The sequence below is a fragment of the Mustela erminea genome, chromosome 21 (genome assembly GCF_009829155.1).
Source record: "Mustela erminea isolate mMusErm1 chromosome 21, mMusErm1.Pri, whole genome shotgun sequence".
Lineage (NCBI taxonomy): Eukaryota > Metazoa > Chordata > Mammalia > Carnivora > Mustelidae > Mustela > Mustela erminea.
In genome coordinates, this window is record NC_045634.1 from 3,254,835 (window position 1) to 3,268,270 (window position 13,436).

Sequence of the window (13,436 nt, forward strand, 5' to 3'; positions counted from 1 at the left end):
CTTTGTTTTTTTGTAAGTATGTCCCGTCGTCTGTAAATATACGTAAGTATTCAGTGTGTGGTTTGTGGTCTGGGGGTCCAGTCTGAGTTGCTGTGACCAACCGCAAGCTCCTTTCTTTGCTTGAGGAATGAATGATGCCAAACACCGGCTCCTGCTGGGAACAGAGAGGTCTGTTAAGTTCCCATGGCAGGACCTCTGTCAGTAGGACCCATCTGGGCCCCGATGCCTCAAAGCCAGCTTGCCCTGGTGCGCCCAGACCCTCCACCGCAGGGCGGGAGGACGCTGGGGTTTCTCTCCGTCAAATCCTGACCCAGTGCTGTGACCAAATCTCTTTTGCGCTGTTGGGTTTGGCTGTGGTGTTTGCTGCCTCAGAGTCGCCCACCCAAGGGATTTGTGAAAATGGGGCCAGGAAGTAGAAGCCAGATCTTCTCTGTCACGAGCTCTTAGCTAGGTCTTGCTATCTTGAATGGGCTTTTTCGTCTGGAGGAGGGGTGTTGGCCAAGTCCGCAGAGCTGATGCATGGGATGCCCATCTGTGGGCCTTCCTGCTCCAGCGGGCTGAGAACAGGTCACTTTGTAAAGAGTTTTCCAGTCTTATCCTCTTGTTCTTCTAGTCCTCTGTTCAGGATCTTCAGCCCTCTCTGCAGAAGAAAGTAACTGAGGACAAAAGGCAAGTCACTAGGAGTCGAGGGTGGTCTAATTGTGTGCTCCAGGATGACTTTTCATTGTCCAGTTGTCCCCTGAATCTGCCAGGGCCCCATCCGTCCCCTTTCTTTCTTGCTCTGTGCTTGGGGGAGCTCTGGAACAGAGCAGAGAGCTCTGGGTGGAGAGCCAGGGAGCAGAATTCTTACTTAAGAAGTCCCTTAAGAGATCCCTTAAGAAGCCCTAACACCCTTAAGAAGCCCTAACACCAAGCATCACTCGAATGAAGAGCAGATGACCTGGGAATGTAATTTTTGTGTTTCTTTTAAGATCTTGCATTTTGTCACTTACTTGTAGTTTATATACATTTAAGTTCTTTACGAGGCTATAAAATTTCTTAAAACTTGAGTTTTTTGAGTCAAAACAAATGCAGTTTAAAAAGTCATGGTATTAAAATGTTTCTAACGAAAAACTGCAGTCCTCTCTGTGATGCCTTCCCACCACTAATTCTCACAACCCACAGGTAATATTTTCTAACTAATTAGCTATTTCTTTTGATATTTAGCAAAATGGAGTCAATAAATCACATTAATTTTTTTTTAAATTTTATTTATTTATTTATTTGAGGGAGAGCAAGGGAGAGAGAGAAAGCATGGGCCGGGGGAGAGGCAGAGGGAGAGGGAGAAGCAGAGTTCCTACTGAGCAGGGAGCCTGACTCTGCACTCGATCCCAGGACCCTGAGATCCTAACCTGAGCTGAAGGCAGATGCTTAATGGACTGAGCCACCCAGACATCCCTCCTGAGGTAGTTTCCTATGAAAAAATATATGGAAGACAACTTAGAAATTTTCTAATACTTGAACTGCTAAAAATGTCCTTGTTCCATACCCAGACACTGATTGATAGCTTGGCTCAGTGTAGAATTTGGAACTTTTTTTTTTTTAAATTTTTAAAATTAATTTTTAAAAATGTTTTAAAATTTATTTTTTAAAAAATATAAAATTATTTATTTATTTGACAGACAGAGATCACAAGTAGGCACTGAGGCAGGCAGAGAGAGAGAGGAGGGAAAGCAGGCTCCCTGCTGAGCAGAGCGCCTGATGTGGGGCTCGATCCCAGGATCCTGGGATCATGACCTGAGCTGAAGACAGAGGTTTTAACCCACTGAGCCACCAGGAGCCCCTAGAATTTGGGAATTTTGAAGGTGTTGATCCATTATCCTCTAGCTTCTGGTGTTGCTATAGATAAATCCAATGCTGTTCTGTTTGCCAGGTCCTCTGTACTAGATACGTAATCCTTCTTCTCTAGAGGACTTGAAAATTCTCTTTATGTTTATGTTTCTAAATATCATGAGTGGTTGAGTTGGGGTACTGTTAAATAGGAGAACTCATGCTTATTTCTGGAAATTTTCTTGTATGATTTCTTTGGTATTTCTCCTGTCCACTTTCTTGGTTCTCTCTTGTTCAGATGGGGAGGCTCCTGGCTGACACCGTGTGGCTCTTTTTCCCATCTCTTTGTCATTTGGTTCAGCTTCCCAGGAAACTGTTTTCAGCCTAATGTTATAAAAGCATTCATCTGGCATTCTTACATTTTAAATATCCAAATATTCTTTTTTGTTTTCTGAACATTTCTTCTACTAGCTTTCTGTTCTTGTTTTATGAATACGGTAACGTCTTCTCTAATACTAGCTTCGTAGAAATTTCTCTTGGGTTCCCCACGTGGTCTCTGTTATCTCTGAATTCTCTTTTTGCCTGCCTGTTTTGTATATTTTAGTCTCTGTGATTCACACTTTGGGGCTTTGTTTAAGTGCTTGCTGACCCTTGGCTGTCCATTCAGGTCGAAGAGTGAAGGACTAAATTGGAAGCTCTGTTTGTGTAACTTGTGAGGGCCTCGTTTTAGAGCTTTGCTGGTGGGGGAGCTGTAGGTCTTTTCTTTAGGGATACTAGTGTCTTTAGCTAGGAACCCCTCACACCTCTCTGGGGGATATAAAGGCAGTGTTCTCAGGCCTGAGGGACTCACTATTTAGTGTGCAGACCGTCACTTAATCCTATGGAAGGAGTCCAGCCATCACCACCTTGCATTCCTTTGCATCTGGTGGGCCTAAGCCCAGAGTCTGTCTGGTTCGAACCTTCTTTTTATTATTTATTTATTTATTTAAAGATTTTGTTTATTTACTTAAGAGAGAGAGTGTGAGAGAGCATGAGAGGGGAGAGGGCCAGAGGGAGAAGCGAACTCCCTGCCTAGCAGGGAGCCCGATGCGGGACTCGATCCCAGGACTCCAGGATCATGACCTGAGCTGAAGGCAGTCGCTTAACCAACTGAGCCACCCAGGTGCCCATCGAACATTCTTTAAAGAATAAACCTTTGCTGGTGCTGGAATTGGTAAGGGACTCTTACCAGATTTATGGCCCAAGGCTAGTGGATCTGAGTGTCTTTCTATAGATGTTTAGCCAATTCTCATATCCAGGACAACCTCTGTAATGGAGTTCAGAAGTACCCAGTGGCCCCAATTCATGACCATTTCTGGGTCTGGGCTGCAGTGTGGGCTGGCTTGTTTCTTTCAGGCGTCCCTATCCATAAGCTGCTAGGTTTCATCGTTTCTTCTCCCTGTCAAGCCAGCGTTTACCATCCATTTGCTTTCTATTATCCTGCAGGCTGTTATGTTCTTGTTTTCTTGCATGTGTTTATAACTTTGTTTTTTTACTACGATTTTAAACTGACTACAGAATGGAGTGCAAAGGATTGTGTGCGCCTGATCTAATGTGTTTGGCTAGAAGTAGCCAGTGGTAACTCTTCATAGACATTCCAGAAGCTTGATGGTTGCCAGTGCGGCCTACCTTTTCTTTTCACTTCCCCGTGGTTTTAAGCTCCCTGGAATTCACCCTCAGCCTTCCCACAGACCATCAGTGACCCCCAGGTCATAAGTAGAACGATCTTGTCTCACACTCAGGCTTCACCTCTGCAGCGTTTGGGACGGAAGAGCACTTCTCTATTTGAAAGGCCCTCCACGTGTGCTTTCTGAGATGCTTGGGTGCCTGGTTTTCCATCTGTGCCTCCGAGGAGTTTCTCAACAACCCTCTCTCTCTTCCCAGTGATGGTGCTGCCTGATGGCCCTCATTCTCTCTTTTCTCTGTACTTGATTCTTCACACTGTGATCAGCCGAGTCACAAATCCAGTCACTGACTTAGCTTTCCCACCTTTTACATCTGATCCTCCTTGCCCTCCGGCTGAGCAATTCCACATTATTGATTGCGCAAATGGCTGGCTCTTGGCCAAGGGTTGCCATACATCCAAGCGCCCTGTCTAGGTAATTGGACGCATGGTGGCACCATTGGTAGAAGAGGGTCAGGAGGAAGAGATGGTTTTGAAGGGTCTGAATTGGGTGTAATGAGTTTCCTGTTCTCATTTTAGCCTCAGAACTATGGCCAAGCCCCATGGGAGGCTACCAAGGAACTGAGCAAAAAATGTGGTTTCAGGTGACTAAAAGTAGAATGAAATTTTAAGGGTCTACCTGAAGATAAGGGTTTATTTATTTTAAGATCGACGAGAAAGACCCAGACAGCCCCTCATCGCAACCTTAACTTGGAGTTTCAAAGTTTCTAGGTCTCTTAATTCTTGCTGGTAGTGACCAGCAAGGTGAGAGGTGGGAGTAATAATCTATGCTCAGGTGTTAAGTTGTAGCTAGAAAACAAAACAAAACAACCTGAAATGTTTTGTTTGTTTTGTTTCCGTTCAGGGTCTAGGTGTTACAGGGAGCCGAGATCAAGGGCCTGGGGTACTCGTGAAGAAGAAGACTGAGCACAGGGTTGGGGGTAGTGCCAGAGATGAGATCTGCCGGCTCCCCAGTGTTACTCGGCATGAGCCCCCTGGACGGTAGTGCCTCCCAGATCAGCAGACAGGCTGCACTCCACACTTTACAGATGCAAGACAGACTCCGGGAACTCAAAACCAGATTTTGTGGTCACACAGGTAGAACCCAGGACCCAGGACTCTGTCCCATGCCTCAGCTGTTCCCTCAGCTGCTGCCTGGCCTCCTGGGGCTTCTCCTGCCTGCCCACACCGCCATTTGCATTGCAAACCAGGAACAGAGTCTATGGGCAAATCTCTGGGGTCCAGGCCCTGTCTGCATGGTGGAGGCCGGGTGGGGGAAGAGGAAGTGGTGATCAGTTCCAGGCTGCTCTTGGGCCAGCACCCACCCCTGTCCCAGAAGCCCCTGGATGTGGTACGGTGGGGGGCTGTGCACATATCCACAAGGCACAGAGAAATCAACCTTGGACGGCTAATCGCCTATCCAAACATTGTTGGTAATCTGCATCCCTAAAATAAACCCTTAAAAGATGGAAAGATGTTAGTAATTTCTGGCCAGATGTGCCTCCTCCTTCCTTACTCTCTCCACCTCAAAAAAGAAACTGAGCCAAATGGCAAGAAATAAAGAGCCTAATGCATAACACATTTCCATCATTTAATTTCCCCTCTCCCCTTGCTGTCCCCCCCACCTATGTAAACTAAATTCCTTTACACGGTCATGGCAAAGGAACATTAATTTTTGATTTGAGTTGTGATTAAAAGCAACACAATCAAAAGAGTGAAATAGTTTCCACCGAAGCAATATCATTTTAAACCCAGTCATGGTGTAGTATGAAAGAGTGTGGTCTTTGGGGTTAAGTGTGGGTTTTAATTCTGATTTTATCTCTTACATACTGTGGCTTTGGGTTGTCATTACTTAACCTGAGTCCTTCTCCTTGATTGTAATAAATAATGACGGTGCCTTCTTAACGTGATTGCCGTGAGCATTAAATCTGGAGCCTCGCACAGAGTCACCTATCCTGTGCTCATCTGTAGAGTCTGGCCCTTGAAAAGCGATGGCTTACTCTGCAAAAAAGAGGGTGCCCTCCATGGGGTGTCTGGGTGGCGCAGTTAGTTAAGCATCCAACCCCTGGTTTTGCCTCTGCTCCGTATCTCAGGATCCTGAGATCGAGCCCCATGCTGGGCTTGTGCTCAGTGTAGAGTCTGCTTAGGACTCTTGCTCCCTCTGCCCCCCCCCGATACTCTCTCTGTCTCTCAAATGAATAAATAAATATTAAAAATAAAAGAGGGTGCCCATGTTGTCAATTGGGGCATGCACTCATTTCAGCTGATGATGTAACTGATTGCTTCTATAGCAACGTGGGGGTCCCAGTCTTAGATTTTGGGAAGTAGCTTGGGATTCACCTAACACTTGTGTGGTCACTTTATTTAGAGGATCTTGTGAAAGGAGTAGAATTGTTCTTAACTGTTTACCTTCCTGTAGCAGTCCTCACTGCCTTTCTCTGGTACGTGGTTTCTCCCAGTCCTGCGTTCTCTGTTTTGCAGAGGGGAGGCAAGAGAGGGAAGACTTGACTTTGCCTAGGCTTGGGCAGTGAGTCTCCTCATGCTGGTCCCATATTCAACCCCAAGGAGAACTTTTCTCATTCAATGAGCCACAGACCAGAACAGTTGAAGTCTTTCGCCAAGTGAACCACCAGGCTCAACGTTTGCAAGCCCAGAAGGGAAGCTAAACCAGGTGTCGGCTTGTGGGGTCACGTCTGGGGTGAGGTCCTGGTTGGGTGGTTTCTGTTGCTTTCTGTTTGCCACACTCCTGCTGCTGTCCCCAGCACTCTCTGTCCCGAGCGGGGGTGGGAATCAAGCGTAATCAGAAGTACGGGGCAGTGGCTGGTTTGGGCGGGGGAAGAGCTTAGAAAAAAGAACTCTCTGGGAGGCTGTGCTCAACTCACTTCCATGTGTGCTGGGAAGCCTGGACCAGCCTCAAAGGTCAAGGTTAATCCTCCGCGAGAGCCTTCTGCTGCTTCGTGCCCAGTTCCTGAACTTTCTGCTGCCCTTCGGAGGGAGGCATTTCTTAAGGGATCCCAGGCCTAGGGTATTATATGAGATTAAGTAGACTGCAGAATCTGGAACTCTTTTTGTAAGAAAAAGAAAGCAGTGGGAGCGTTTAATTTACTGACTTTGACACATTCATTAAAGGTTTGTTCCCAGGATGTTCCCCCTCCTTCCTATCCTCGGGTTAGCCAAGGGTATGTTTTCTCATCAACTAAATACTAAATAATAAAGCCTTCGCAAATACAGTTTTTTCTTTGCCAGAGCAGTCTCTTTCGAGCAGGAGAATCTCTTCTACCGTTTCGTAAATGAAGTCCTTTTGAAATGTGGGTGAAACCAGGAAGTGAGTCTGAGCTCCTCCCCCTTATTTGCTTGGTTCTCGTCACCGGTCCTCTAACTGTGAGGTTCATTATAAAAAACTTTGCAGCCGTAGAGTCATCATGGACCGCATAGTGATTCAAAGGGCACATTTAAGACATGGGTTTAGGCTGAGGATTAGTGACTTTGGCCAAGTAAACTTACCCCCCCCCCCCCAATGCCAACGCTTTTCTCATCTATTAAATGGGAAAAATAATTATACCTTCCTCATGGAGTTGTTAGGTTTAATTGGGGAAATTCGTGGAAAATACTTAGCACACTTCCGGGCATGCCATATGCTCTCCTAATTGTTAGCTAGTGCTATTCTGTTCAGATTCAAGCCTTTCCTTGTGGAGTGTGGGTGGGAAGTTTGAGATATTAAAAAAGAGGCTTGCTAATCTTGAATTTACAAGAATTCAGAGGATGTACAAATTCTCTGGTAACTAGCATCTGGAGAACGGTTTTCCTCTCCTTTGGAATTCTCTGGTCTGGCCAGCTTGAGAGGTGACTTGATTTTTGTAGCGATGCTGAATTGTTAGTGCATATACATCTTCTAGAATTGTTAGTGCATATACATCTTCTAGAATGCCTGCACGCAAATTCAATTATCTTCACCGACAGGCCTTGCGTTGTAGCCATCACTACATTTCCTGTCTATACATTCACGTTAAAATAATGTTAACCCACAGTCTGTAGAGTCAAGGAAAAGGGAAGGCCAGCTTGGTGGACAGGCCCTTCCTCTCCCTGCAGAGAGCTGAGCCCATGTCCTGCGTCAGACTCCGGGAAGTCCTCGCTTGGGTTTCTCTGTCAACACTTCACCAGGAATTGCTCGAATCTGTCAAAAGCTCAAAGCAGAGTTTGATTCTGTGTGGGTCTACCCAGTGGAAAGAATATTTGTGGCACCCGTTAGTGGTGACTTTGTGGTTGACGGAACATTAGTGATACCTGCTGTCAAAACTCCCTAGAGGCGCCATGGTGGGGACTGGAATTTCTCCAGAGCAGAAGTTGGACACTGTTTTTTTTTTTTTTTTTTTGGACAGAGAGAGAGAGAGAGCACAAGTTGGGAGAGAGGCGGTGTCGGGGGATAGGCGGAGAAGCAGACTCCCTGCCAAGCAGAGAGCCCTATGAGGGGGCTCCCAGGACCCTGAGATCATGACCTGATCTGAAGGCAGAGGCTTAAACCACTGAGCCAACCAGGCGCCCCTTGGACACTGATTCTTGATGCACTCAAGCATAACTGCTTGACACACTGTTTAAATCTCCCACGGGGTGCCTGGGTGGCTCAGTGGGTTAAAGCCTCTGCCTTAAGCTCAGGTCATGATCTCAGGGTCCTGGGATCGAGCCCCACGTCGGGCTCTCTGCTCCGCAGGTAGCCTGCTTCCTCCTCTTTCTCTGCCTGCCTCTCTGCCTACTTGTGATCTCTGCCAAATAAATAAAATATTAAAAATAAAATAAAATTAATCTCCCTGTTGCTGCATGTGCGCACGTAGATTTTGTTGGTTTGGTTTATAGCACACAACTTTCAAGGAATTTTAGGTCCTTTGGAAGTTAGAAATCTAAACCAATGGCTTTCTCTTAAACAAAACAAAACAAAACAAAACAAAACAAAACTCAGGGTGACTTTTGTCTTGGAATCCTGAGGTCCCCAGCTTTAGAGTATATGGATACATTCAAGTGTATGAGTTGCTGCTTCTCTGAAAGCATTGTATGATATTTTGCGTCACTGAATTTAAAATATATATATATATTTTGGTACTTAAAAAAAAAAAAAGATTTTATTTATTTATTTGAAAGAGAGAGAGAACAGGGAGAAGCCCGATGTGGGGCTCAATCCCGGGACCCTGAGATGGTGACCTGGGCGGAAGGCAGATGCTTAACGGACTGAGTTACCCAGGTACCCCTATGATTTGGTTCTGAAAGTGTGTTCCGGAATGTCACAGAGTCCCAGGGCAACTCCCAAGTTACTATTAAACACCATGGAACTAGGGGGCAGAATCAGAGCGAGATGAACTGAGACCTTGGTGTTCATCTGTAAAACTGCCTCTTTCTTTGACTTACCAGTTGACTTTCATTTTGGCCTCCTCTTGCGTCCGAAGTTCGGGTCATTGTTTTAGATGGAAACTTGTGTTCTAAAATCCTTTTTCTCCCTCCTTCTCTCCTCTTCCCCTCTTTGCCTACACCACCTCTAGCCCTGAGGATGAAAATCAAAGAAGTGAAAAAAGAGAACGGTGACAAAAAGATTGTCCCCAAGAAGAAGAAGCCCCTCAAGTTGGGACCCATCAAGAAGAAGGAACTGAAGAAGCTGGTCCTGTACCTGAAGAACGGGGCCGACTGCCCGTGCCACCAGCTGGACAACCTCAGCCACCATTTCCTCATCATGGGCCGGAAAGTGAGGAGCCAGTACTTGCTGACGGCCATCCACAAGTGGGACAAGAAAAATAAGGAATTCAAAAACTTCATGAAGAAAATGAAAAACCACGAATGTCCCACTTTTCAGTCGGTCTTTAAGTGATTCTCTCTGGGTGGGTTGGGGAGGGAGCCGTGGGTTGGGGGAGGGGTGGGGCTGAGCAGACAGCCCTGGAGGCCGGAGGTTCACGCTCGGTGCTCCTTTGGTTGGTAGAGGACATTGTAATCCAGTCGGCTGTGCTCTGGCAGCATCCCTACGCCTCCCCTTCCATAGCCACGCTCCAGACCCAGTACAGCCAGTATTGAAAACCGCATGCCCAGGTAAGGAAAATCATTTAGGTTAGGAAGTCTTTTAGGATCTACAGCGTGGAATGGCACATCACTGAGTAAAAGCAGGTGCAAACCATTTCAACCCGAAACGGCCACTAAAAAAGAAAATTCTGCCGGTAAACAAACAAAAAACAAAAAGAAAAACGAGATTGGGCAAAAAGTGAGAGACAGCAGCAAAAACTCAGCTCTGCAACTTTCTTTGTGTTGTTCCAAGTTGCTTATGGATCTCCCAGCTGATCTAGGCCTTTGGAACTAGAACATTCTGACTGTTGGTCAGATGTGTTGCTTTCAGTTCCAGAGTAACTTTTCTTTCTGTCTGCCTTCGAGAGAAACACACAGCCACACCCACAACTTGAGATGATTCCCGAAAGTCAGCGCAGGGGGAGAAAGCAAAGGGACAGGACGTACAGTGAGAACGCAGGGAGGTCACGGCTGCTCTGCCTTTCCGTGTGATTGTCTTTTGGCACGAATCCGCTCGTCTCTGATGGCATGGACGTGGCGGTTAGCATTGGCCTCCATGTGTGACCTGACCTCGGCACGTGTGGAGGGCCACACGTGCCTGCCTTTGTGTGGGGAGAAGGAAACACCGTGGGGACCAAACCCGCGGCATGAGAGAGACGATGATTTTCAGACAGAGAAGGCAATGGTTAGTGGTTTTCAAAAAACATAGTTAAAGAGAAAAACATTAGGAACAGCCCCACAAATTGCTAGTCAGTGTGAACCGTAACCGGTGAAGAGCTGCGTGTTCTCATGTCACCTCTCCGCTCATTTCACTTTTGGGGGGGAGGGGGGGCAACAACAAAAACCCTATTTACTTTTCAGCATTTAAAAAAGAAGAAGTCTACATTGGCATTTGAAAGGGGTACTGGGCTGAGGGTCTTTTGGTGCATTTGAGGCTCCTTTCCAGAAGGACAGCTCTCTCACTGGGCGTTTGGGGTGGGGGGTGGATTTGCCTGATAGTGGAACCATGTGGCCCTCTTTTCTGAGGCGTTCTGGATTGCCCTGGCCCCAACCCAGAGCCAGTCAAAACGCACAGTGCTTCCTGTGCTTTCCTTTCCTGCGACCAAGTGGATTCCTTCCAACTTGATTGCCTGTAGATCAAAGAAATTCAGTACAACCCACCTGCCTGTCCTCTGTACTTAAAAACAAACAAAAATATTTTTTTTGAATTTCTGCAGAGGAAGAGTTAAACCCAAAGTGTCCCCATCCAAGGAGAGAGTTTGAAAGGCAACACATCTCTGCAGGTTTTCCCGAGTGCCCTAAGATACTTCTTAAAACCCGTGCGTTTCATAGGCAATGTATAGAAGCTCATTCACATAAGCAGCTTTACTCCTTTTGTTCAGTGACTAAGAAATCATTCTAAGCAATTAATGTTCACTTGCCCCTCGAGCCCGATTCTTCATTCTCTGTAACACCCAGAGTTGGTGAGTTAGTAGTTGTCCCTCTGGGCCCGTGTTTATACCCAATCCGGAAGCTGCAGTGATGCTGGAAAGTGACACCCATGAGGCTCCCAGACTGACACAGAAACAGTGGAAGATTCTGTTAACTTCTGAAAACTCCAGTCTGCAAATCAGCACGCCACCTTCATTACCTACCAGAGGGTTATCCTGATATAATTAACCGCTCACAAATAGTGATCCTATTATTTTAACAGTTTGCTGTTGTTGTTTTCTTTTTCTTTCTTCTTCTTCTTCTTCTTTTTTTTTTTTTTTTTTTGCTTCTCTCTGACCTTTAATCATAAAGTGCTGGGGATCTTAAATGATTTGTCTGAAATTTTGGATGATTTTTTTAAAAAAAGTGTATATATGTATTAGTTAATTAGAAATATTCTACTTTCCTATTAACTGAAATTCTGAACGATTTCATGAATGCATGGATCTGGGCCTTATTTGGGTTGCTTGGGTTGATGAACTCAGGAGTTCAGTGCTCATATGTATCTGCTCATTTTGACAGAGAGCGTGTATGCAACAGACCTCTGTCCAAAGCAGGGCCGTAGGAAGGGGTTTCCGCAGAAAGACTGAGGAAAAATGGGCGGCCGTGCTGCACAGCTCTCTGAGTGGGAATTCTCAGGTAGGAGGTGATGTTTGCAGCCCAAGCTCACAGTGAACTGGCACTGTGAATTGCAGCTCTTGGTTTTACCCCCACCAGACAGTCCCAGGGCTTGTGAGTTTCAGTGCGGATTTGAGAGGCACGCGATCCCTCTAATCCATCAGCAGTTTGAGGGCACAAAGGGAGGGTCTGCGGCCAAAGCTGCATTTTTATCACAACCTTTGTTTTTTCAACCAAGGATATGACAAAACCAATGTGCAGACCATCGGCTTGGTCATTGGTTTCCAAAAGAGGAGGTTGGTATGTGATCTGGTAATTGTTGCAAGTTCAAAGGTCATATGTGTAAAGGTTAAAAATCATTCCGGGAAAAATCCTGTGAAGTCATTGACAGCACTCAGCTCACTCTTTGAAGATTGCTGATTCTTTGATGAGATGAGAATCCCAAGAACACTTCACTTTTAGACGATCCTGTGTAACCCTTGGCTCTTGCTGCCAGGGCATTGGCAGCAGGGCCCCGGAAGGCAGAATCCTGGGTCAGAGCTTGAGTTTTCATTTGGATCTGTAAATTACAGACATCTCAGAGCCCAAAGCTAGAATGTGTGTTTCTCATCAGCCTCCCAAGTAACTAGTTGCTCTGTTGTAACTCTGCAGATGTGGGCTCGGGCCATCTGTTCCTGAAGCACACCTTGGGTGACCCCCTGGGACCAGCTTCCCGGCCATTCTGATCTGTCACCAGCAGATACATAGGGCGTGGGTGAAATTCCTGTTTCCTCTAGTCCCCTCCTGTAGCACTCCTCTTTTAGAGTCTAAATCTTTTACAAAAGCTTTGAATACTGTGAAAATGTTTTACATTCCATTTCATTTGTGTTGTTGTTTTAACTGCATTTTACCAGATGTTTTGATGTTATCACTTATGTTAATAGTAATTCCCGTATGTGTTCATTTTACTTTCATGCTTTTCCTGCCATGTATCAATATACACTTGACTAAAATCACTCAATTAATCAATGATAATGTGAGTTGTGTCTTACCCCTCACCCCTCAACGATAGACCACTCCCCCTCCACATCCCCTGCTTGAGTTTCTTCAGTGAGGTTTTCTGGTCTTAGTTTAACTGCTTTGCAGTGCTAACTGGGTGCGGGTGGGCTGGAGGAGCACCTGGGAGGCATTGCCGACTCCCCTCATCTCCATCCCACGTTGACCATCTGCTCCCGTGGATAATTTCCAGAAGCATTTCTCCCGGCTGTGTGTGTTTCAGACCAGAAAGGTTACATACTTGTTCTACAAAGAATGTATTTTTCAACCCTGCCTTTTCCGTGTTTTGGGTTTCAGATGCTTTCTCCTCTTTAGCCAATTCTGTGTTAATTTGAAAACTCTCTGGGACCTGGAGTCTTAGACCTGTATGAGATCTTAGAGGAGACCATGTCCAGATGTTTCATTTATAGATGGAGGAGATGAGAGGGGGCTGGCTGGGTTTCACAGGGAGCTTGAGCTTCCCAGGTCAATGATGTCGTGGAACAGGAACCCAGGGCTCTTAGGGGCTAGACGTGTGGGAGCAACATCTGAGCGACTGGTGATCTTCTCTTTGGACCCCATGGGAGGAACTTGCTGAGCCCAAGCCATTTCATATTAGGTGATACACTTCTTGCCCTAGGAGATCCTCAATGTGATTTTAATTCTGTAAACACGTCCAGTGACAACTTCATTTGATGTCATTTTCTGATTAACAAGGCACCTCCAAACCTAAGACAATTGGCAGTTTTCCCCAGAAGTGAGTAAATACTCCCAGGTCACCGAAAAC

General features: G+C 46.0%; 1 protein-coding gene across 1 annotated transcript in view; it reads left to right on the forward strand.

Moving 5' to 3' along the window:
• Nucleotides 1-12,646, forward strand: part of SFRP1 (secreted frizzled related protein 1) — a 44,787-nt gene extending 32,141 nt beyond the window's left edge. Inside the window, exon 3 of the mRNA XM_032329098.1 lies at nt 9,040-12,646. Coding sequence (XP_032184989.1) covers nt 9,040-9,362 — 323 coding nt within the window. The 3' untranslated portion in view covers nt 9,363-12,646. The remainder of the gene's footprint in view (nt 1-9,039) is intronic.
• The last annotated feature ends 790 nt before the right edge of the window (nt 12,647-13,436 follow it).